The sequence below is a fragment of the Doryrhamphus excisus genome, linkage group LG19, assembly GCF_037039965.1.
Source record: "Doryrhamphus excisus strain RoL-2023G ecotype Guam linkage group LG19, RoL_Dexc_Guam_v1.1, whole genome shotgun sequence".
NCBI classification, from domain to species: domain Eukaryota; kingdom Metazoa; phylum Chordata; class Actinopteri; order Syngnathiformes; family Syngnathidae; genus Doryrhamphus; species Doryrhamphus excisus.
Window position 1 is genome coordinate 1,372,373 of NC_136375.1, and position 25,472 is coordinate 1,397,844.

The 25,472-nt window shown below is 35.8% G+C and overlaps 2 protein-coding genes across 3 annotated transcripts in view; both read left to right on the top strand.

The window, feature by feature from the left end:
* stard9 (StAR-related lipid transfer (START) domain containing 9) overlaps positions 1–9,246 on the top strand; it is a 46,992-nt gene extending 37,746 nt beyond the window's left edge. The window contains exons 22-24 of the mRNA XM_078799224.1: positions 1,352–5,807; positions 5,867–6,013; positions 8,885–9,246. Of these exons, the coding sequence (XP_078655350.1) occupies positions 1,352–5,807; positions 5,867–6,013; positions 8,885–9,163 (4,882 nt within the window). The 3' untranslated portion in view covers positions 9,164–9,246. The remainder of the gene's footprint in view (positions 1–1,351; positions 5,808–5,866; positions 6,014–8,884) is intronic.
* A 4,318-nt stretch (positions 9,247–13,564) lies between these two features.
* sptb (spectrin, beta, erythrocytic) overlaps positions 13,565–25,472 on the top strand; it is a 43,054-nt gene continuing 31,146 nt past the window's right edge. The window contains exons 1-2 of one of the 2 annotated variants that reach the window (XM_058056014.2): positions 13,565–13,686; positions 21,247–21,475. In XM_058056014.2, the coding sequence (XP_057911997.2) occupies positions 21,328–21,475 (148 nt within the window). In that variant the 5' untranslated portion in view covers positions 13,565–13,686; positions 21,247–21,327. Of the gene's footprint in view, positions 13,687–21,246; positions 21,476–24,250; positions 24,834–25,472 lie in introns of those variants that run through there. The other variant, XM_058056013.2, reaches the window with a different exon arrangement.

The window sequence follows — 25,472 nt, forward strand, 5'->3', positions numbered from 1 at the left end:
TTTACTCTTTACTCTACTTTACTCTTTACTCTACTCTTTACTTTACTCTACTCTACTCTTTACTCTACTCTTTACTTTACTTTACTCTTTACTCTACTCTTTACTCTACTCTTTACTTTACTTTACTCTTTACTCTACTTTACTCTTTACTTTACTCTTTACTCTACTTTACTCTTTACTCTTTACTCTACTTTACTCTACTCTTTACTCTTTACTCTACTTTACTCTTTACTCTACTCTACTCTTTACTTTACTCTTTACTCTACTTTACTCTTTACTCTACTCTACTCTTTACTTTACTCTTTACTCTACTTTACTCTTTACTCTACTCTACTCTTTACTTTACTCTTTACTCTACTTTACTTTACTCTACATCACTTTACTCTTTACTTTACTCTACTTTACTCTACTTTACTTTACTTTGCTCTTTACTCTTTACTCTACTTTACTTTTTAATCTACTCTACTTTACTCTTTACTCTACTCTACTCTACTCTTTACTCTACTCTTTACTCTACTCTTTACTCTACTCCACTCTTTACTTTACTCTTTACTCTACTCTTTACTCTACTTTACTTTGCCCTTTACTCTACTCTTTACTCTACTTTACTCTACTCTACTTTACTCTTTACTCTACTTTACTCTTTACTCTACTCTTTACTTTGCTCTTTACTTTGCTCTTTACTTTACTCTACTTTACTTTGCTCTTTACTCTACTCTACTTTACTCTTTACTTTGCTCTTTACTCTACTTTGCTCTTTACTCTACTTTACTCTACTTTATTCTACTTTACTCTACTCTTTACTCCACTTTACTCTACTCTACTCTAATCTCTACTCTACTTTACTCGTTACTCTACTTTACTCGTTACTCTTCACTTTACTCTTTTCATTACTCTTTACTTTACTTTACATTTAAAAAAAAATGTTTTGTCCCGTACCAAAGTACTGGGTGATATGAGCATCCAATGCCATAATGGGTACCATAGTAACTCCTATTTCTCCTATTTCTCCTCTCTTGTAGAGAAGTATTGGATGACATTTTTAGCTAATTGCTTATTTTTAGCCTTATGCATTATTTTAGCTGTTTGAAGATGAACTATATCAGCAAGTTGAAGTATTTGTCATTTTACAAATGAGTTAGTATGTTCTCTGAATTATCCTTACTGGCCTTTTTTGCAGTACATTTAGCGAGTGAAGATTGCTTTTCTAGTTATGATCCCATATTTCCACACAATAAGTAAGATATGGTAGAACCAGAGAGCAATACATTTTGAAATGTATTTTCCTTCAACTTTTCTTTAGAAATATGAAGTAGTAAATATGATGCCTGATTTCTGTTTCACTCCTCAGACATTTCCTGAAGAGGAATAAATCCACGGAGCTGACCTCAAACTCGTCTCCTGAACGTGTCAGCGGTCGGAAGTGGGTTTCGGACGAGTGCCTCCCTCGGGAAAGGACCCAGAGTACTCCTGGGGTTCTTCCCTCAGGCCTGAATCAAGGAAGATCTTGGGAAAACTTTTCCCTGACAAGCAAGGAGGAGGCGCTTGATCACCTCCGCAAAGTCCGGTTCCCGCAGAGAGACTTTGCGAACCCCCCCGTTTTACCAAAGTCACCACTTGGACTCCTCGTGCAGGATCTTGGCAAAGACGATGTAGCATCCAAAACCAACCTACCAGGTTTTCCAGGCCGATCCCATCCCATTTCACTCGGGTTCAAAATGTCGGAAAATGGAAAACATGGAAGACATGAAGATAGCGACGTGATGAGCGGAGGTGGCATTAAAACCGCTATCTCATGCGAAGACCTTAACCAGAAGATCCTCATTGAGGGTGTCGCGATGAAGACCACCAAGTGTGTGGAAAGACAGCAGGAGCTGCTCCGATGCGAGGAAGCGGAGGAAGTCACGTCCGACTCCGAGAGTCTTTTCTCCCTCGATTCTTTATCCTCAGCTTACGCTAGTGTTCTTGCGGATCAGCTGAGACGCGAAACGACGGCTCGGAGCGACGCCGAGAGCGAAGACAGCGAGATGTCCAAAGATTCTCTATCTGTGGACAGCAGACAGAAGAAACACTCGGTCGGGATGAAGTTCTACCAAAGAGTTGTTCCGACGTACTCGTTGGTGACTGATGGTCAAAAACCAAAGAACCACCGGAACCAGCAAACATCTGAATCCTCTTCAGTAGAACAACAAAGAGGCAGAGATGTTCAGAAGTTCTTTCAAGGTAACAAGGAGTCTGAAAACCTGCTTATGAATTCTCAGTTCCTCACCGCTGGAATGGAGAGTCCAAGGATCCGTAAACATCCATTAGATCCACACCTGGAGAAACATGCTCCATGCTCATCTCAGAGTTGTATCTCCAAACGTACCAGCGCTGGAGTTATCGGAGAACAGTCATACAGTCATCCCAAATCCTCCAGGACCTTCAGAGCATCCCTTCCAGATGAAGAACCAGTCAGTGTAGACCTCGTAGAACCGTCACCGCTCGGGAATACCAATGAAGGCACCTTCAAAATGGCCGAATCACCACATGAGAAAGAAACCAAAGAAGCAAACGTTTCACTTCAGCGGGAATCATCTTCTCGGAAGAGGAACAAGGAGAAGCTGGAGGGTTTCGCGGCTGGTCGGAAAATCCGGAAAAGAAGCCCTTCGCCGGTTAGCAACCAGGATAGCACTCGGTCGGATGATAACAACAATACCACCAAAGAAGAACATGTCGGGGTTCTTTCCAACGTTGGTGTACCCGGTATTCCGTCACCGGTCGAGTCTTCTGCGGAAGTCGTCGATGTAGACCAGGAAGTCTCCATAAAACAAGAGGCGGGGTCTCAAGTGGACCATCCCAGAGGAAAACATGTCTGTCGGTGTGAGGCCATCTGCAGCGCCATTGACCTGAGGATCTCGGAAGTGGTGAAAGAACACTTGGAACTGTTGTTGCCTAGCAACTGGAGTCGGAGCCTGGGAGCCGGAATCGCGGAAAATCCACAAAAAGGACTGGGCAGGAACCCGCCGAGTCCGACTGAGGCCAATCAAACAGCTAGGAGATCTTCTAACCTTGATAAAGAACCAACCGGTCGCAAAGTCTCTGGAAGTTCCACATTCCCGACCACACGGAATCATGTGGACGTTGTCTCAAGTCAACAAGACCAAGCGACTGATCCAAAATCATTTGAGACTCTGGATCCTGGAACCGGAAAATCATCTCCAGATGGTTCCATTTTCACATCACACAAAGAAACCACTCCCACGGGAATCGAACCGTGTGTCAGAGAGCATCAGTGCCGCGGTCCGAACTCTATTAAATCTGTTGTGGTCGCTACCAATTCCGACACCACATCCGAAGAAGTCTCAATGTGCAATCCTGAAGACCACAAAAGTTCTTACGTAGCCAAAAACCACAACAAGGCATCGACCGACCGATCGGAAGTTCGCCTCCCAGAATGCTTTGCAGTTTCCGGAGATAAAAAGACTTCAAGTTGTTATGGATCTCCGTGTCATTCAGCAGGAATGCTGAAAAACTGCAAGTCCAAAAGACTCAGGAGGTCCAGGATACATCTTCATTCATCCTCGGAGTCTTGGACTACGTCATCAGATGGAGACCACGACCAAACCGATGCACATTCCCAAGTGACGGATGCTGCATTTTTCCTAAAAAGATTCCCGTTCCATCCACCGGGAACGCCACTAAGGAAAAATATCGTAAAAACAACAAAGGACGCAGTCATGCATTTCTCATCCAGCGACATCAACCCTTTCGCCCGTAAGTGGCAAGATGGCGACCAAATCCAAGAGTTCTGTAAGAACCCCGCTTTCGGGAGCGCCGCCGACCTCTCTCGGAAATCTCCGCTTTTACGCAGCACGGAAAAACGCATCACGAGGTGCTGCAGCGTGGATAACGGTTTAAACGGGAAGAACTCGCCCTTCGGTTCCCATTTGAGCACCTACGCCGCCAACAAGGGCTTGTCCAGCACGCTGAGCAGCATCGAGGACTACGAAAACCAAACCAACTTGACGCCCGGTCCTGGACCATCCTCGTCCGGACTCCGTGTACCAAGCGGTTCTGCTACCCACTTCAAATCCGATCCAGACTCCGGACAAAAAGTATCCAACGAGGAAGCCACTCGGGTCCTACCGCTCACTCCATCGGATCGAGATCCGCGGAGAAAGAGCCGTCACAAAAGAAGCCACACAGATGTACCGAAATCCAGACTGGGAATAAACGCATCTCCGACGTGGACAAGTATGGAAAACATGTCGGTACACATCTCCAAACTGATCCACAGCACCTCCGACTTACTGGGAGACGTCCAGGGTATGAGAACAGGTCACATGGGCCGGTCGAATCCACCGAGAAGTAGCGACCACGGAAGAACCGAAGACCACGCTCAAACCGTTGTGGATGTCGGGATACAGACCAAAGAACCTCGGACTCCACCAAACATGGAGAAGCGGCAACGGTCCAGAAGTCACGAGGTCAACGTGACGTTGAGAGTCATCGGGGCCGAGGTGGTGGAAACCGAGACCAGACCAGTCCAGTCTGGGAACGGGAAGACCTCTGTGGAAAAAATGGGATATCGGAACCTGCTACGATCTGCAACTTCTAGAAGTACAAAGAAATGCGTTCCCGCTGAGACTCCGGTCCGCCATATTGAAAACAAACGTAAACTCAACGGATACCACAAAATAACTTCTTCAAGGAATTCCAATTCCCATGAATCCGCAACCTTCACAGATCGGGCAACGTCCCCGATTCTCACTGTGGTGGTAGACCAGCAGGTCGGTCACAAGAACCAGGTCTCAGATGAACGGTCATGTGCTTCAGTAGAGCCAAAACTAGACTGTGATGTTTGTTCCGGAATATCCCAATCATTGGAGAAACTCAGCGAAGACTCGGAAGACTGCTCCTCAAGACTTTGCTCATCACTTCATCGTGAAGACCGAGGGAACGCCCATCCTCGAGTCAAGTGGCCTTCGGAGGGTCGTCACCGCGTCACATCCGGTTTTTCCCTGCCCAAGCCCCGCTCTGTCAACGCTCAAGTCGGTCGGTGTAATCGGAAAACCACAAGAACCCGGCAAAGACTTGACTTTCACGACTTCGCTTCTGAAGGATCCGCAATCAGCGACGGAACCGATGACGCAGCGTCATTGACGGCGAGTGATTGCAGCACCGACGTCCTGCTGAACGCCGATCCCGTCACGTCCGTGTCCGTGTGTCGGGAAACATTCCCGGAGGATCTTCCCATGCACAACAAGTTCAGCAACTGGTCCGGCATCAACCACGCGAGGTCAAGGTGCCGGAGTTCCGCCTCTACTTCGGTCGCACGGGCTCATTTCCGGTGGCGGGAGATCGAGCGGCTGCGTCAGGACCGCGAGCGTGTCATGGCGTCCGTTAACCTCGGCAACGGCGGCACGCCGCTGACGGTGGAGCTCGCCGAAGCCAAGCTGCATTACGGCCTCGGAGAAACCGATACGCTCCTCAAGATGCTTTCGCCGCGGTCCGCTGACGAGTCGGAGCGTGTGACGCCCGCCCCCGGCGAACGGGTGAACCGTCGAGCTCGCAGTCTCAGCCCCGCCAAACGTCAACACTCGCCACCTCAGGAAGTCGTCCGGCGGTTGAATCCAGAGGTCGCCAGTTGCGACACAAAACCCGACCGAGCGTGTTCGGCGGATATCGAGCGGATGCTTCGAGATTACAGCCGCGCCCGCGAGGAATCCATGATGGAGATTGCAAAAGCGCGGGAACGACTACGCCGGAGGACCGAGCAGGAGAAGCGGAGGCTCCAGCATCAGGCTTCATCCCCCGATACCAAGGTACCGTCTAACCAACGCCACCGCGTTGGCACGATCGTGACCCAGGCGTGTTTTGGCAGGAGGACCCCAGACACGGGACCAGGATCAGCAACAGCACCTTATGCACCGGATCCAGTCTGAGTCTCTCGTCTGGACCCACGTCAGGCTACAACAGCGGCTACGCCCCGCAGACGCAGCACGGCCACGGACCGAGTCCTTCCGTACAGGTACAGCGACGCAAGGCCGCACTGGGTCTCGTACGGTCCGGTACCAGGCGGTTTACTCAGGACCGGTACAGTTCCTCCGTCTAGTCTCTCTAAACTTGTACCAATCCAGTTCAATCTGGTTTCACATTTAGAACTGGCTTAAAGCAGAACTGTCCGACACATTCTAAAAATATTATTAAACCAAAATATTTTTAAAAATTGCAGTAATTTTACAACAATTTAATCAAAAAATTAAGAAAAAAGTTGCAATTTTTAAAATTAAAAAAAGATTTAAAATAATTTTTTCGAGTTATGTTATGGGAATGACATTATAATATCATGAAAAGAACATTTACAGAGATTATTTACCAAAATATTTCAAAAAATTTGCAGTAATTTTACAACAATTTAATCAAAAAAGTAAGAAAAAAGTTGCAATTTTTAAAATAAAAAAAAAGATTAAAAATATTTTTTTGCGTTATAATGTTATGGGAATAACATCATAATATCATGAAAAGAACATTTACAGAGATTATTTACCAAAATATTTCAAAAAAATTGCAGTAATTTTACAACAATTTAATCAAAAAAGTAAGAAAAAAGTTGCAATTTTTAAAATTAAAAAAAGATTTAAAATAATTTTTTCGCGTTATGTTATGGGAATAACATTATAATATCATGAAAAGAACATTTACAGAGATTTAGCAAAATATTTCCAAAAATTTGCAGTAATTTTACAACAATTTAATCAAAAAAGTAAGAAAAAAGTTGCAATTTTTAAAATAAAAAAAAGATTAAAATTATTTTTTTTTGCGTTATAATGTTATGGGAATAACATCATAATATCATGAAAAGAACATTTACAGAGATTATTTACCAAAATATTTCAAAAAATTTGCAGTAATTTTACAACAATTTAATCAAAAAATTAAGAAAAAAGTTGCAATTTTTTAAATTAAAAAAAGATTTAAAATATTTTTTTTAGCGTTATGTTATGGGAATAACATCATAATATCATGAAAAGAAAATTTACAGAGATTATTTACCAAAATATTTCAAAAAATTTGCAGTAATTTTACAACAATTTAATCAAAAAAGTAAGAAAAAAGTTTCAATTTTTAAAATAAAAAAAAGATAAAAAATGTTTTTTTTGCGTTATAATGTTATGGGAATAACATCATAATATCATGAAAAGAACATTTACAGAGATTATTTACCAAAATATTTCAAAAAATTTGCAGTAATTTTACAACAATTTAATCAAAAAAGTAAGAAAAAAGTTGCAATTTTTAAAATAAAAAAAGATTAAAAATTTTTTTTTTGCGTTATAATGTTATGGGAATAACATCATAATACCATGAAAAAAACATTTACAGAGATTATTTACCAAATTATTTAAAAAAATTGCAGTAATTTCACAACAATTTCATCAAAAAATTAAGAAAAAAGTTGCAATTTTCCGAGAATTAAAAAAAGATTCAAAATTTTTTTTGTGTTATAATGTTATGGGAATAACATCATAATATCATGAAAAGAACATTTACAGAGATTATTTACCAAATTATTTACAAAAATTTGCAGTCATTTTACAACAATTTCATCAAAAAATTAAGAAAAAAGTTGCAATTTTCCGAGAATTAAAAAACGATTCAAAATAATTTTTTTCGTGTTATAATGTTATGGGAATAACATCATAATACCATGAAAAGAATATTTACAGAGATTATTTACCAAAATATTTACAAAAATTTGCTGTCATTTTACAATTTCATCAAAAAAATAAGAAAAAAGTTGCAATTTTCTGAGAATTAAAAAAAGATTCAAAATAATTTTTTTCGTGTTATAATGTTATGGGAATAACACCATAATATCATGAAAAGAACATTTACAGAGATTATTTCCCAAATTATTCTAAAAAATTGCAGTCATTTTACAACAATTTCATTAAAAAATTCAGAAAAAAGTTGCAATTTTCCGAGAATTATGCTGCAATATTATGAGGAAGAAAAAATCATTTTATTTGCATGAAGTTCGAATATTAAAGACTAAAACACGCTATTTGTTTTATTATGTGAAAGTTTGTAATTTTTGGGAATTATTTTGTGGGGAAAATTAGGCAAATAAAGTCCAAATATTCTGGACATAAAGTCATCATTACAAGAAGAAAATTTACAAGTAAATATATATAATAAAATATCTCTAAAAATATATATATATATATAATAAAAATAATAAAATAAAAATAATATATAAAATAAAAAACAGCAGCAGCAAAAATGGAAAAAACAGCTATAATTGTACAAGAATAAAGTCAAAATATTATACAAAAAAAGTCATATTCCAACGAGAAGTAAATACAAGTACATATAATAAAATATGTCTATAAATATATAAAATGTACATATAACATCATAACATCATGAAAAGAACATTTACGGACATCATTTAAGATTATTTAAGTCAAAATATTATACAAAAAAGTCATATTCCGAAGATAATTTTTTTTTACAAGAATAAGCTTGTAATATTATGAGAAAAAAATCTTGTTTTTTTATGAGAACAAAATAAATAATAATTTTTGTAAAATTAGATGGGGTGAATCAGTGACAATGTTCTGGGAATGAAGTCACAATATGATGGGAATAAAGTCATAATATTCCAAAAATAATTATTTAAGAAGAAAGTTGAAATATTTTGAAAAAAATAAAAAAAAAATGGCAAAAATGTTCCCATGGCTTCTTCGCATGAAGGAATAAGTCAAGAATATGAAAATAAAATAAAAATACATGAATATTTTAAGACAATTATTAAAAAAATGCGGACCAAACTTATTGGAACTCCGAAGTCCCCCGCCATTTTCCAACACATGGACAAGATCCGTGTTCTGCTTAGTCCTCAGGGTCTCTGGGAGAAGGTCTGAAGGTTGGCGCAGGGCCTCGGACGTGCGGTCGGCGCTTCACGACGCAGCCAACCTCCGTTTCTGCTCAGGGTGAGTCGATGCTGCGCTCGGATGTTCCTCCTCCATGGCGGTTCATTAACCGGGTTGAGGGGTCCTGTCTTGACCTCCTTCAGGTCCACCTGGGAACGCCGTCGTTCCCGCCGCCGCTGCAGCTCCCGAGCACGGTTGCTAGGAGGCCGGCGGCTGTCATCGGCGCCCTGGTGGACACGTGATGATCCGAGAGAAGCCGTGAGAACTTAAAAGCGTAGAGACTCTTTGCACTTGGCTTTTTTTTTTTTTTTTTTTTACAAAGTAAGAGCAGATTTTTTTTATGAACGTTGATGACGGTTTATGCTAGCTTACCAAAGGACTTACATAAGCTGGAACTTTATTATTTTTATTAGCTATCATTTCAATAATCATACAAACGGGATGGGTCGCTGTTTTTTTTACATTCTAAAAATAGCAACAAAAAAAACAACAAAAGTTGCATAATTTTTTCAACAATAAAGTCAGAATATTATGAGAAAAACAACAAAAAAAACAGCAAAAAACAAGAATAAAGTCAAAATATTACAAGAAAAACATAATAATTTTTCCAGCATAAACCTGTAATATTATGAAAAAAATGTCATTTTAGGAGCATAAAGTTAAGCTATTAAAGATAACAATTTTTTTATTTTTATTTTTGCAAAGGTGTCCAAAGTGCGGCTTCAGGGTGGAGGGGTGTCATTTGGGATGTGTCGCTGTTTTTTTTACATTCTAAAAATAGCAACAAAAAAAAACAACAAAAGGTGCATCATTTTTTCAACATCAAAGTCAGAATATTATGAGAATAATAATAAAAAAAACAGCAAAAATCAAGAATAAAGTCAAAATATTACAAGAAAAACATAATAATTTTTCCAGCATAAACCTGTAATATTATGAAAAAAAATGTCATTTTAGGAGCATAAAGTTAAGCTATTAAAGATCACAATTTTTTTTATTTTTATTTCTGCAAAGGTGTCCAAAGTGCGACTTCATGGTGGGGGGGGGGGTCATATGGGATGTGTCGCTGTTTTTTTTTTACATTCTAAAAATAGCAACAAAAAACCCCAACAAAAGTTGCATCATTTTTTCAACAATAATGTCAGAATATTATGAGAAAAACAAAAAAAAACAGCAAAAATCAAGAATAAAGTCAAAATATTACTAGAAAAAAATAATAATTTTTCCAGCATAAACCCGTAATATTATGAAGAAAAATGTCATTTTAGGAGCATAAAGTTAAGCTATTAAAGATAAAAAATTTTTTTTGCAAAGGTGTCCAAAGTGCGGCTTGGGGGGGGGGGGTCATTTGGGATGTGTCGCTGTTTTTTTTACATTCTAAAAATAGCAACAAAAAACCCCCCAACAAAAGTTGCATCATTTTTTCAACAATAAAGTCAGAATATTATGAGAAAAACAAAAAAAACCCAGCAAAAAACAAGAATAAAGTCAAAATATTACTAGAAAAAATAATAATTTTTCCAGCATAAACCTGTAATATTATGAAGAAAAATAATGTCATTTTAGGAGCATAAAGTTAAGCTATTAAAGATAAAAAACATTTTTTTTGCAAAGGTGTCCAAAGTGCGGCTTGGGGGGGATGGGTCATATGGGATGTGTCGCTGTTTTTTTACATTCTAAAAATAGCAACAAAAAACCCCAACAAAAGCATCATTTTTTCAACAATAAAGTCAGAATATTATGAGAAAAAAACCCCAGAAAAAATCAAGAATAAAGTCAAAATATTACTAGAAAAACATAATAATTTTTCCAGCATAAACCTGTGATATTATGAAGAAAAATAATGTCATTTTAAGAGCGTAAAGTTAAGCTATTAAAGAAGAAAATGTTTTTTTGCTTTATAATGTTATGGGAATAATGTCATAATATCTTAAAAAGAACATTTATAAAGATTATTTAATTTAAGAAAACTATTTAAATATCTGTAAAATAAAAAATAACAGCAATAATTACATGAAGAGAATTATTATTATTATTATTAAATTAACCTAGCATGTTTTTGGAATGTGGGAGGAAACCGGAGTACCCGGAGAAAAGCCACGCATGCACGGCCAAGGGTGGAATTGAACTCGGGTCTTTTGATACAGCAGAAATATTAAAAAAAAAAAATTCCACACACTAAACGCCAATCATAAACTAAAAAACAAACACAAAGCTGTTTGTGCTAGCGTTATTTAGCATGCTAACATGCTAAATAACGCATGTTAGCATGCTAACATGCTAAATAACGCTAAAGAATGAACTTCTTATGAGAAGTTATGTAAACGTTCTATATGATATATACGCTGAAATATTAGTGACTACTGAACTGTTTAGGGTTAGCTAAAAAAGAAGAAAAAATTCCGATTGCAGTTCCGTGTTTTGTGCCTCACACGCTTAGAATACTGTAGGTCAAGGTCAAGGTCAAATTCATGAATATAGCATATTTCCAACAATGTACTGCCCAAAGTACTGTATAGCAGCCAGTAAAACACAAAAAAACACACATGCATAATAATGAGCTAAAACTAAGACAAAGTATCTTATTAGTATTTAGTGGTATTTTTTTTTTCATCTTAACTATGCAAAAAAAATAGTTCACTCAGCCTGGTATGAAGTTCTCATTGAAAAACCAAAGATTTTTTTAATCACTATTTTGTATTTTTATTATTGTTGTATAGCTCTATATTTTTGTATTGTGTTGTGTTCAATGCTTATTTATGTTGTCGTTTTTTTACATATGAATACAATACAGGTGCATCTCAATATAAATGGGTACGTGCATCCCTTAGTGAAAATACTAAAAAAATACTCCAATATCATTTTTAGATAAATCATTGTTGAGAATATTAGTCAAAAAATGTGTTTTTGAAGGTAATCGTTGGCCTACTTTCGGATTTGTAAACATAAGGGCGTCTAAATAAAGTTAAATTCAAAATAAGGCGCTCAATATTAACATGCATTACCCTACCTTGGCCACTAGATGTCACTAATGTTGCATTGATGAGACAATTTAGTGACAAACCGTTTTCATGATGAAACCCAGTGGATGAGTCCAATCCAGATTAGGGGGAAATCCAGGTACAGTGGTTTTCCAACCGGACCAGGTCTAATGTGGTCTAGATGCTGAAAAAAAACCCAGATAAATATTGATAAATATTGCTTCCTCATAAATAGAATAAAGCAATAGAAACTGTTCATATGAATCTGAAGGGTCTTTAGGACAACCAAGTCCACATTTGAGAAACTAGGTACAGTGGTTTCTGGACTGGACCAGGTCTATTGTGGTCTAAATGCTGAAAAAACTGATACATTTCCCTTTATTGCATTTCCATGAATAGAATAAGTGTAATAAGTATTATTAATTAATGTTAATTATTAAATAAATATTAAGATTATTAGAGAAATTAAAAATTATTAAATTAATATTAGTATATAATAATCAGTCATCATTATTATGATTGTGATTATTATTATTATACTAAAATTAATTAACATTAATTAATATTTTATAATCATAATAATAACCATAATATAATCATATAATTATGATTATTATTATGATTGTGATGATGATGATTATTAGAATTATTATTATACTAATATTAATTATTATTTAATATTTAATAATCATAATTATACCATAATTATTATGATTGTGATTATTATTGTTATAATTATTATAATACTAATATTAATTATTGATTTTAATATTTTTTATTTATTTATTTAATCATCTTAATATTTATTTAATATTAATCCTCAAAAAAAGTAATCACAATCATAATAATCATTATTATAGTCATAAAAATCATTATGATTATGATGATACAGCCTTAACACGCTCACTTCCTGTTGCCATTCAAAATAAAAGCATTCCACTACAACAACTAATAAAATCCGCCCATTTGATTGGATGTGACACATTGACACATTCTACGCTAATCTGAAATTATTCCATTCATAAATTAATAATCCTACCTTGTTGAAATTTGTATATGACAGTCAGGAACTGATTAAGCAATGAAAAATATGAAGGAATCCATCTTGATGTAGCGTATTTATGTAATTATGTATTTATGTATTTATGTCATGGTGTGCTAGTGGCTCTATTAAATACACCGCTTTAACTTTTCAAAGATCTTCTATTGTATTGAGATGCACCTGTAGTGTTGAAATATCAAGCTTTGCTGTTTTCTACTAAGTTGTTACACGGCCATGTTTGTTTTTAATAAAACATTTCATAAAAAATACATTTGTTTTCATGTGTTGGTGTGAATTCATGTTCTTGTTTTTTGTACTTTTGTAAAAGTTATGTCACGTGTTCCGTGATTATGTGTATTGCTGCAGACTTTATGACGTCTTTTTTTTTTTTTATTCCAGCGTGGGTGCCCCCCCACCCCCAACCCCCCCCTGAAGGTGACATTCCCCCGAATCTCTCGCTGTTGTCGGGTGGGTGGGTGCATGGGTGTCGACCACCAACACTTGAGGGGTGGAGTCCGTGAATGCAACACTTGACGTGCCATTTTTGTACAGCCGCCAGCGTGCCCCTTCTTTTTATTTTTAACCCCACAGGGCGGGTCGGTGGGTCGCCCCCCCCCATCCCCTCAACCCACACACTCTCTCCCCGTGCAGGAGCGGGACCCGGTTGCGTCCATGGGACCTTAAAGTGGCCGCCGGCTGGGACCTGAGACTCCGTTTGGAAGGAAGAACCGAATCCGTAAAAGTGAGTGCGACTTCACTGACGATGACGTCACTTTTTGTTTGTTTTGAAAAGATTTTTACATGACGAATTTCGGCTTGTGTGCGCGCGCAGGCCAGCTGCCTTTTACGCGCCATGACGCGATTAGAAAAGAGACCTTGAACGTCACACAGGAGCCCGAAACACGCAGGATGCTATCGATGATTTCCAAGAAATAAAAAGCCGTCTTGGAAGTAAATATGTCGTTTTAATCCACCCGAAGAGCATCAAATGTGAGTATCGCTTTTTAAGACTTAACAACAGAGTCTCGATCAGTTAGAATGGCTTTGAAAAGTTCATTCCGACTAAAAAAAAAAAAGTACGGAATGTATTTATTTTTGTAATAATTTTGATGATAAAAATGAAATATATATATAATAATGATTACAAAAATACGATAAATAATTTGATTATTTTTAAGACGTACAACAGCGTCTCAATAAATTAGAATGGCTTTGAAAAGTTCATTTCCGGACTGTGTATGGAAAAAAAAATGGTACGGAATGTATTTATTTTATAATAATTTTGATGATAAAAATTACATATATATATAGTAATGATTACAAAAATACGATAAATAATTTGGATTATTTTTAAGATATACAGAAGTGTCTCAATCATTTACAATAGCTTTGAAAAGTTCATTTTGGTACTGTTCCAATTAAAAAAAAACGGTACAGAATGAATTTATTTTTATAATAATTTTGATGATAAAAATGAAATATATATATAGTAATGATTAAAAAAATACGATAAATAATTTGGATTATTTTTAAGATATACAGAAGTGTCTCAATCATTTACAATAGCTTTGAAAAGTTCATTTTGGTACTGTTCCAATTAAAAAAAAACGGTACGGAATGAATTTATTTTTATAATAATTTTGACGATAAAAATGAAATATATATATAGTAATGATTACAAAAATACGATAAATAATTTGATTACTTTTACGACATACAGCAGCGTCTCAATTAGAATGGCTTTGAAAAGTTAATTTCGGTACTGTTACGACTAAAAAAAACGGTACGGAATGTATTTATTTTTATAATAATTTTGATGATAAAAATGAAATATATATATTGTAATGATTACAAAAATACGATAAATAATTTGATTATTTTTAAGACATACAACAGTGTCTCAATAAATTAGAATGGCTTTGAAAAGTTCATTTCGGTACTGTTCCGAAAAAAAAAAACTGTACGGAATTTATTTATTTTTATAATAATTTTGATGATAAAAATGAAATATATATATAGTAATGATTACAAAAATACGGTAAATAATTTGATTATTTTTAAGACATACAGCAGCATCTCAATCAATTAGAATGGCTCTGAGAAGTTCATTTTGGTACTGTTCCGACTTAAAAAAAACAGTATGGAATGTATTTATTTTTATAATAACTTTGATGATAAAAATGAAATATATATATTGTAATGATTACAAAAATACGATAAATAATTTGGATTTAAAAAATACGATAAATTATTTGATTATTTTTACGACATACAGCAGCGTCTCAATTAGAATGGCTCTGAGAAGTTCATTTCGGTACTGTTCCGCCTTAAAAAAAACAGTATGGAATGTATTTATTTTTATAATAACTTTGATGATAAAAATGAAATATATATATTCTAATGATTACAAAAATACGATAAATAATTTGGATTTAAAAAATAATGTTAGGAAAAATGACTGTAGATGAAAGCTAATAACCTTCTGAGCATTTAATTGCCCTTTAATCCGAATGAACCCCTTAAACCAGTAACACCAGTAACACCAGTAACGTTTGAACTCCGTTTGAATTGGTTCAACTGGGGTCAGCCCAGAGAAGAATAAGCTCCTTGCAGCAAGAGTCTGCTCTTTATTCCCCTTAAAAGGCCACACGTGTCCGACACAGACGTTTGTAAAGTAAACACACTCCAGGAATACTTGGAACGCCGTTCCTCAAAATGTCCGCTCGCAAGGTTGCTCCAAAACAGCAGCATGGCAGCCTGCCGTCTTCACGGAGGAGTGGAGTGGGCTCCTGCGTTGTGTTTATGTCTGGAATCTCCAGTGCAGTTGTTGCAGCTTGAGTTGCATGTAGAATGCGGCGGGTCACGCGTGTTGGCCTACACGTGTCGCCTTTCATCCTCGCTTCCACATCACAAGCCTGACGCCATCTTTGTTGGGCTCCACCCACCAACCTTCACCCATCAAGTCCTGGTCCACCGTCTTCTTCTAGTCTACTACCGCTGATGTTGATAGAAAGCCAGAGGGGGGGTTTCTATGAAAATGATAATAATAATAATTATCACCAAGTTAATAATAATAATAATAATAATAATAATTATCACCAAGCTAATAATAATAATAATAATAATAATAATAATAATAATTATCACCAAGCTAATAATAATAATTATCACCAAGCTAATAATAATAATTATCACCAAGCTAATAATAATAATAATAATCATTATCACCAAGCTAATAATAATAATAATAATCATTATCACCAAGCTAATAATAATAATCATTATCACCAAGCTAATAATAATAATTATTATTATCACCAAGCTAATAATAATAATTATTATTATCACCAAGCTAAGAATAATAATCATCATTATCACCAAGCTAAGAATAATAATAATCATCATTATCACCAAGCTAATAATAATAATAATAATAATAATCATTATCACCAAGCTAATAATAATAATAATCATTATCACCAAGCTAATAATAATAATCATCATTATCACCAAGCTAAGAATAATTATTATCACCAAGCTAAGAGTAGTAATAATCATAATCATTATCACCAAGCTGAGTAATAATGATAATAATCATTATCACCAAGCTAAGAATAATAATAATCATCATTATCACCAAGCTAAGAGTAATAATAATCATAATCATCACCAAGCTAATAATAATCATCATTATCACCAAGCTAATAATAATAATAATCATCATCACCAAGCTAAGAATAATAATAATCATCATTATCACCAAGCTAATAATAATAATCATCACCAAGCTAAGAATAATAATAATAATAATTATCACCAAGCTGCTACTTCCACAGCGTTACAGCCTTAACACGCTCACTTCCTGTTGGCATTCAAAATAAAAGCATTGCTGGATCTGGCCCGGCACAGGACTCCTGTTGTATAGACAAGCTTTGATTCATGTTAGTGGCCAAAACCTGCTGACATTAAGGATCTGTTTCTGTTTTTGCAGAAGGTCTTTCAAAACTGCAGCAGGATCCTCTGACTTTGAGGATCTTTGACTGGTGTTTTTGGAGCAGGTCCTTAAAAACAGTCAACATCATCTAATATATAGAGGATCTTTGACTGGCGTTTTTGTAGTAGGTCCTTAAAAACAGTCCAGGTCACCTGACATATAGAGGATCTTTGACTGGTGTTTTTGTAGTTGGTCATTAAAAACAGCCAAAGTCAACTGAAATATAGAGGATCTTTGACTGGTGTTTTTGTAGTAGGTCCTTAAAAACAGCCCAGGTCACCTGATATAGAGGATCTTTGACTGGGGTTTTTGTAGTAGGTCCTTAAAAACAGCCCAGGTCACCTGATATAGAGGATCTTTGACTGGGGTTTTTGTAGTAGGTCCTTAAAAACAGTCCAGGTCACCTGATATATAGAGGATCTTTGATGTTTTTGTAGTAGGTCCTTAAAAACAGTCCAGGTCACCTGATATATAGAGGATCTTTGACTGATGTTTTTGTAGTCGGTCCTTAAAAACAGTCACCTGATATATAGAGGATCTTTGACTGATGTTTTTGTAGTCGGTCCTTAAAAACAGTCAGTCACCTGATATATAGAGGATCTTTGACTGGCATTTTTGTAGTAGGTCCTTAAAAACAGTCCAGGTCACCTGATATATAAAGGATCTTTGATGTTTTTGTAGTAGGTCCTTAAAAACAGTCAGTCACCTGATATATAGAGGATCTTTGACTGGCATTTTTGTAGTAGGTCCTTAAAAACAGTCCAGGTCACCTGATATATAAAGGATCTTTGATGTTTTTGTAGTAGGTCCTTAAAAACAGTCCAGGTCACCTGATATATAGAGGATCTTTGACTGGTGTTTTTGTAGTTGGTCATTAAAAACAGTCCAGGTCACCTGATATATAGAGGATCTTTGATGTTTTTGTAGTAGGTCCTTAAAAACAGTCCAGGTCACCTGATATATAAAGGATCTTTGATGTTTTTGTAGTAGGTCCTTAAAAACAGTTCAGGTCACCTGATATATAGAGGATCTTTGACTGGTGTTTTTGTAGTAGGTCCTTAAAAACAGTCTAGGTCACCTGATATATAGAGGATCTTTGACTGATGTTTTTGTAGTCGGTCCTTAAAAACAGTCACCTGATATATAGAGGATCTTTGACTGGTGTTTTTGTAGTCGGTCCTTAAAAACAGTCAGTCACCTGATATATAGAGGATCTTTGACTGATGTTTTTGTAGTAGGTCCTTAAAAACAGTCACCTGATATATAGAGGATCTTTGACTGATGTTTTTGTAGTCGGTCCTTAAAAACAGTCCAGGTCACCTGAAATATAGAGGATCTTTGACTGGTGTTTTTGTAGTAGGTCCTTAAAAACAGTCCAGGTCACCTGATATATAGAGGATCTTTGACTGGTGTTTTTGTAGTAGGTCCTTAAAAACAGTCCAGGTCACCTGATATATAGAGGATCTTTGACTGGGGATTTTGTAGTAGGTCCTTAAAAACAGTCAAAGTCACCTGATATCTCGAGGATCTTTGACTGGCGTTTTGTAGTCGGTCCTTAAAAACGGTAAAAAAGGTCCTGTCATATAGATGATCTTTGTGTGTTTGTAGTAAGTTCTTAAAAACAGCAGAGGGCTCTAGGATCTTTGTTTTGTAAGTTCTTTAAAACAGCACAGCCGTCCTGTCTTATAAAGGATCTTTGACTGTTTTCATAGTCGGTCTTTAAAAACAGCATATTGAGGATCTTTGACAGTGGAACACTCGTGTAATGTAAAGGATCTTTGACTGCCATTTATATAAGTAGGTGTGTAAAACCAGCAGAGCACTCCTGTCATATAGAGGATCTTTGACTGTTTAATTCCATGGGCCTTTCAAAAGAAAGAGCGGAGTGCTCCTGTCATATAGAAGATCTTTGGCTGTTTAATTCCATGGGCCTTTAACTAAAAAGAGCGGAGTGCTCCTGTCATATAGAAGATCTTTGGCTGATGTTTGTGCAGTAGAAGTTTGTCCACGTGTTCCGCTGTTATTGGTCACCCCCCCCCCCCCATTGACAGTTAGTCCAGTCCAGGTTGTGTGTGTGTTAAGGTGATAAGGACATCCCCCGTGGTGGGTGGTGCTTCCACGGACCCCCCCCCTCCCCCTCTAGGTGGTTGATAAGGTCCTCTGTGGACATGTGATAGCGAGCAGGAGGGGGGGAAACCTGAAGGAGGCGTCACTCAACATGGCCCCCGACGGTAGAAACGGTAGAAACCATCATTAGGAGTGGGCTGGGGGGCAACCCCCCCACCCCCCACCCCAACCCCGGAGGACTGGTGGCGGTACGCTTGTTTTGGGGTATTTGCACCTCCCACCTCTAAAGGTGGGGCATTTCATCCAGGATGTTGTACTGGTGCCCCCCCACCCCCACCACACACACACTTAAAGAGAGCTATGTCATAGTCAGATAGAGCTATCTATCTGGGGGGGGGGGGTCAGAGTGACAAAATGGAGGCCCAGGACGCCATGTTAGATGTACACCACTGTTGCTACATTGTATATGTTTTTTTTATTGTCATTTATACAGCAGTGATTTTGCATACAGGGAGGGGGTCCGATCATTTTTTGCTTCAAACTGCAAGCTAAAATTTGGGTACCTACTGCTAGTTAACAGCAGGCATAGCCGAGGACGACTGTGCTAGCAGCGCTAGCTTTAGCAGAGCACTAATCAGTCATCAACACGGCAATAAAATGTAAATACATCGTAGCCGTTTCTTTCATTTATTCCATATTGTGTCAAACTATTGACAGGAACTACTTCAAATTAAAAGCACTAAATGAATACGGAGCCACTGTGCTTAACTTCTTTTTACACTTGTACGCCAATTAGGGTAAGTCACATTATTTTTTAATTTAGCTTATCTTAGCTTCTGAGCTTCATTTTTCTTTACACATCCCACCAGGGGTGTCCACAAAGAATTAAAAATTCATCAAACAAAAAAGCACATTTTACAGGGATAATGTGATATTAAGAAAAATTTCATTTTAGTAGCAAAAAGTAGAAAAATAAATTGTTGCAGAAATTAAAAAAATTATATATATAATTATATATATAAATATATAATATTAATATAATGTAATATAATATAAATATGTCATTTTAGTAGAAAGTTGAAAAATAAATTGTTGCAGAATTTTTTTTCAATTATATATATGATTATTTATATATAAATATATAAAATCTATAATATTACTATAATATATATATAATCTAAATATATATGGCATTTTAGTAGAAAGTTGAAAAATAAATTGTTGCAGAAAAATATTTAAAAAATTATATATCTATATATATTTATAATTATATATATAAAATATACAATATTAATATAATATATATAATATAAATATATATAAATATACATGTCATTTTAGTAGAAAGTTGAAAAATTGTAGCAGAAAAAATATTTTAAAAATGATATATATATATATAAATATTTTATATATAAATATATAAAATTTACAATATAATATAAATATATATAATGACATTTTAATAGAAAGTTGAAAAATTAATTGTTGCAGAAAAAATATAAAAAAATGATATATGTATAATTATATATATAAAATATACAATATAAATATATATAAATACATATGTCATTTTAGTAGAATGTTGAATTTAATTGTTGCAGAAAAATATTTTAAAAATTATATATACATAATTATTTATATATAAATATATAAAATCTATAATATTAATATAATATATATAATCTAAATATGTCATTTTAGTAGAAAGTTGAAAAAGAAATTGTTGCAGAAAAAATATTTAAAAAATTATATATATAATATACAATAATATATATAATATAAATATATATAATGTCATTTCAGTAGAAAGTTGAAAAATTAATTGTTGCAGAAAAAATATTTAAAAAATTATATATATGTATATATAATTATATATATAAATATATACAATTTACTATATATATATATATATATATATATATATAACAAATATATATAAAAGTCAAAATTGAGTCCAAATATTATGGGAATTAAATCATCATTACGAGATTATGAGAAGAAAACGAAGACAAGAAGAACAAATTTTGGGCCGATTAGGTTGGGGAAAAAGTTGTGATCCAGGAATAAAGTCGTGATCCTGATGAAAAGAAATATTTGGAAATATTTAGAAATATTTGGAAACTTATTTTCCTGGCTTCAATGCTGACGTGGATTACAGTTGGCGTTTTTTATCTATGAAATCTTAACTAAATCTTAACTGAATCCCTCATAGCGTGTCTGCCCCCCCCCCCCTTCTTCCAGACCACAACCAGGACAGGAATCTTCTCATTTTAAGAGGACCTGAGGACCCCCAACCCCCGGGACCCGTGGTGACCAGCGGCCATGACGTCCACCACAGACTTTGACAATGTGGAGATCAGCCAGCAGTACAGCCACGTCAACACTCGCTTCGAGATGCCCGACGAGGAGCTGGACAACGACAACAGCTCCGCCAGGCTCTTTGAGCGCTCTCGGATCAAGGCCCTCGCAGGTGGGTGCCCCGCCTCCGTCCATCCGTGTGTGTGTGAACAGCTGAGTCGTCCGGTTGGGATCGCTCACGGATTCCTGGAATGGTTTCTCCTCGTCTGACGGACGCAGACAGCTGCCACTCATAGCTCACACAGGCGGAATATTTGCGGAATTTTCCGCCGTTTAAAATAGTTCTTCTCATGAGGAAGGACGGAAAGACGCTTGAATTTTTAGCCGTACTTTTAACAAACTCATAACATACCTCATACTTCGAGGCCTCAGTGTCAATAAGTCCATGTGTAAATAAAGTTTTTTTGCTTTTAGAACACATCCCCAATTTTTCAACTTTATACTAAAATGACTACGACTTTGAATGAAACGACTTTTGACTACATTTTGACATTTTTTATATATATTTGTATTATATATATTGTAAATTTTATATATTTATATATATATATAAATAAAAAAACTTTCTACTAAAATGACAATATATATATTTATATATATTTTATTATATAAATATTGTATATTTTATATATATATGATTATATATCTATGGATATATAATTTTTAAAATATTTTTTCTGCAACAATTTATTTTTTCAACTTTCTACTAAAATGACATTTATTTATATATATTTATATTATATTAATATTGTATATTTTATATATTTATAATTATATAATTTTTTAAATATTTTTTCTGCTACAATTTATTTTTCAACTTTCTACTAAAATGACATATATATTTATATTATATATATTATATTAATATTGTATATTTTATATATTTATAATTATATAATTTTTTAAATATTTTTTCTGCTACAATTTATTTTTCAACTTTCTACTAAAATGACATTATATATATTTTTATATATATTTGTATATATTATATAAATAATTAGACATATAATTTTTAAAATATTTTTTCTGCAACAATTTTTCAACTTTCTACTAAAATGACATTATATTTTTATTATGTATATTGTTTATTTTATATATATATACATTTTTAAATATTTTTTCTGCAACAATTTATTTTTCAACTTTCTACTAAAATGACATATATATTTATATTATATATATTATATTAATATTGTATATTTTATATATTTATAATTATATAATTTTTTTAATATTTTTTCTGCTACAATTTATTTTTCAACTTTCTACTAAAATGACATATATATATTTTTATATATATTTGTATATATTATATAAATAATTATACATATAATTTTTAAAATATTTTTTCTGCAACAATTTATTTTTCAACTTTCTACAAAAATGACATATATATTTATATTATATATATTATATTAATATTGTATATTTTATATATTTATAATTATATATATATATAATTTTTTAAAATATTTTTTCTGCTACAATTTTTTTTCAACTTTCTACTAAAATGACATTATATATATTTATATATATATTTATATTATATGTATTATATTAATACTGTATATTGTATATATTATATATTATATAAATAATTATATATATATAATTTTTAAAATATTTTTTCTGCAACAATTTATTTTTCAACTTTCTACTAAAATGCCATATATATATATTTATATTATATATATTATATTCCTAAGCTCACATATCAACAAAGACAACAAATTCCAAATCTATGATATTTTGTCCATATGACTATAGGGTTGCTAGTTCATGTCTAAAGGGCTCTAATAATAAAAGTATTTAGAAGATGGTAAACAGGTTTTCCATGTCTTAAATTCATCTTAATTGTTTATTATGTCTACTATTATGTGACATAGGGGTGCTATTTTATATCTAGAGGGTTCTAATAATGTCAAAATGCTTTTTTAGAAGATCATAAACAAATTTTCTATGCTCTAACTACAAAAAATATTACAAATAAGGACTCATATGCCGCAGACATCCACTTAACACAACCAATTAACTGCTATGAACAAGGGTATTTCTAATAAGTAATTAGAGAAGGTCCGAAATGAAGTTAAAATAAACCCCATGGAGTAATACCTCATATTAGAGGCCATAATGAAGGCATTCCAAATATATGATTACTTAGTCCATATGTCCTCAAACGATGTCAAAATGGCCGTAAAACATGTTTTGTTGTTGTTTTGCTAGAACATGTTCCAACCCCCACATCTTATTATGTCTGATTGTCTCCAAAATGAGGGCATTCCAAATCTGATATTTTGTCCATATGACTATAGGGTTGCTAGTTCATGCCTCAAGGGCTCTAATAATAAAAGTATTGAAGTTAAAATAAACCCCATGGAGTAATACCGCAAATTAGAGGCCTCGATGAGGGCTTTCCGGATATGTAAATATTTCATAACCACGACCTGATATGATGAGGTTTTCCCCTGTGAAATGACTTTTGGACTTATTGGTTGTGTCGGATCAAAGAGAACCGAAGATGTCACCTTGCATCCTTCTTCCAGGCAAGCGCTCGTCTTCCCGGTGGCTCTTAAAGTGATGCAGGGTCGATATTCGGGATATGAGTGCTGCTGTAATGTAATCAGCCTTTCAACATGGAGGGCGGCGTGCAGGGGGCGGGGGGAGGGGGTGGATGATGATCTCCTTAAACTGGACCTAAAAAAAAAAGGACGTTTTTCAGGACACTTGTTCAAAACACTATCATACCCGCCTCGTTGGCCAATGAGAACATTGGAAAAGAAACTAAATGAGAAAGCTTCTGAGAGTGAGAGAGAAAGAGGAGGGGCTGGGGTGGGCGGATGCCAGGAGTAGGAAAGGAGGACAGAGCGGCAGGAAACGGAGTAGAGAAGAGACGTGGAGTTGTTGAGCTCACCTCCTTAGCAGCGCTTGTTCTTAGGGTGGTGGTGGGGGGGGGGGTCGGTGGTTGAAGATGAGCAGCCCGTGCCTGCTCCGGGCCGCCCCCATCAGCCAGCCCCGACTCAGAGACGTCAGGATCAGCTTGAAGTCCGGCAGTCGGGAGAACGCGTCCACGAGTCGGGACTACGCAAAAGCGGAACATGAGTCCTCTCAGCGCTTTGGGGGGAGCGCCGGGCGGAGCAGGAGCACCCCGCCGGTGCACCGCGCCCTCAAACATGACCCCAAGAGGGCCCCCAAGAAGCCGGAGCATCACATGGAAAAAAACGGCACTCTCCTCCTGCAAGTGCCGCTCTCTCTACCGGGAATCTCGCCCATCTCATCGCTGTCATCATCCGCCCACACCTCCGGGCGTCAGCGCCCGTCTCCGGGTTCCCGCACCGCAGTTCACCCTTCCCCGTCCTCGTCGTCCTCGTCCTCGTCCGCCCGGAGCATGAAACGGGCGCGCTGGCTGAGCACCAGCGCCTCCAACATCTACTTCAACTCCATCCTGGATGGACGCTTCAGGCAGCTGCAAGGTACACCGCCCGGGGGTGGGGGGTTCCCGGGAGCCCCTTCCACCCTCCAGATGGAAACTCTTTGCCTTGCATGTATTAGCAAGTCATTTATTTATTTATCTGGAGGACGTTGTGGCGTTGCCCCAGTTGTTCGCTGACTTGGTTTTCAATTATTCACAACCTCAACGCCTTAAAAAAAAAAAAAAAAAAAAAAAAAAGAAAAAGCTTGGAATGTTTTTTTTTTCCCAAAGTCGTTCACGGAAAGCAAACGTGCTTTTTTTTTTTTTTTTTTTTTTTTAAAGCAGGATTTCTTCTCCCTGCCGGAGTTTTTATAGACGCTCCCTGGCAAGTTTGCTGTCACTGTGCATCTTTGTTAGCTAGCAGGATGCTACGCGGTGCCCCTAATGACAGCGGTGCATTAGTGGGGTTGGGGGGGGTGGAGAGGGGGGGGGGGGGTAACATAGAGCAAAGTCATGCTTTCAGGCATCGGCTCGTTATGTCTGGCAAAAGATAAACTTGATAGATAAATGTGGTTCTGGACTTTTTGCTCTGACCGTTTCCAAGCTAGTCCAGCCCCCCCCCCCTCCCGTAAATACGCTAAATTCACTCTTTTATGGGCATCTTTTATTAATACTCAATATTCAAATATGATTTCAAGCA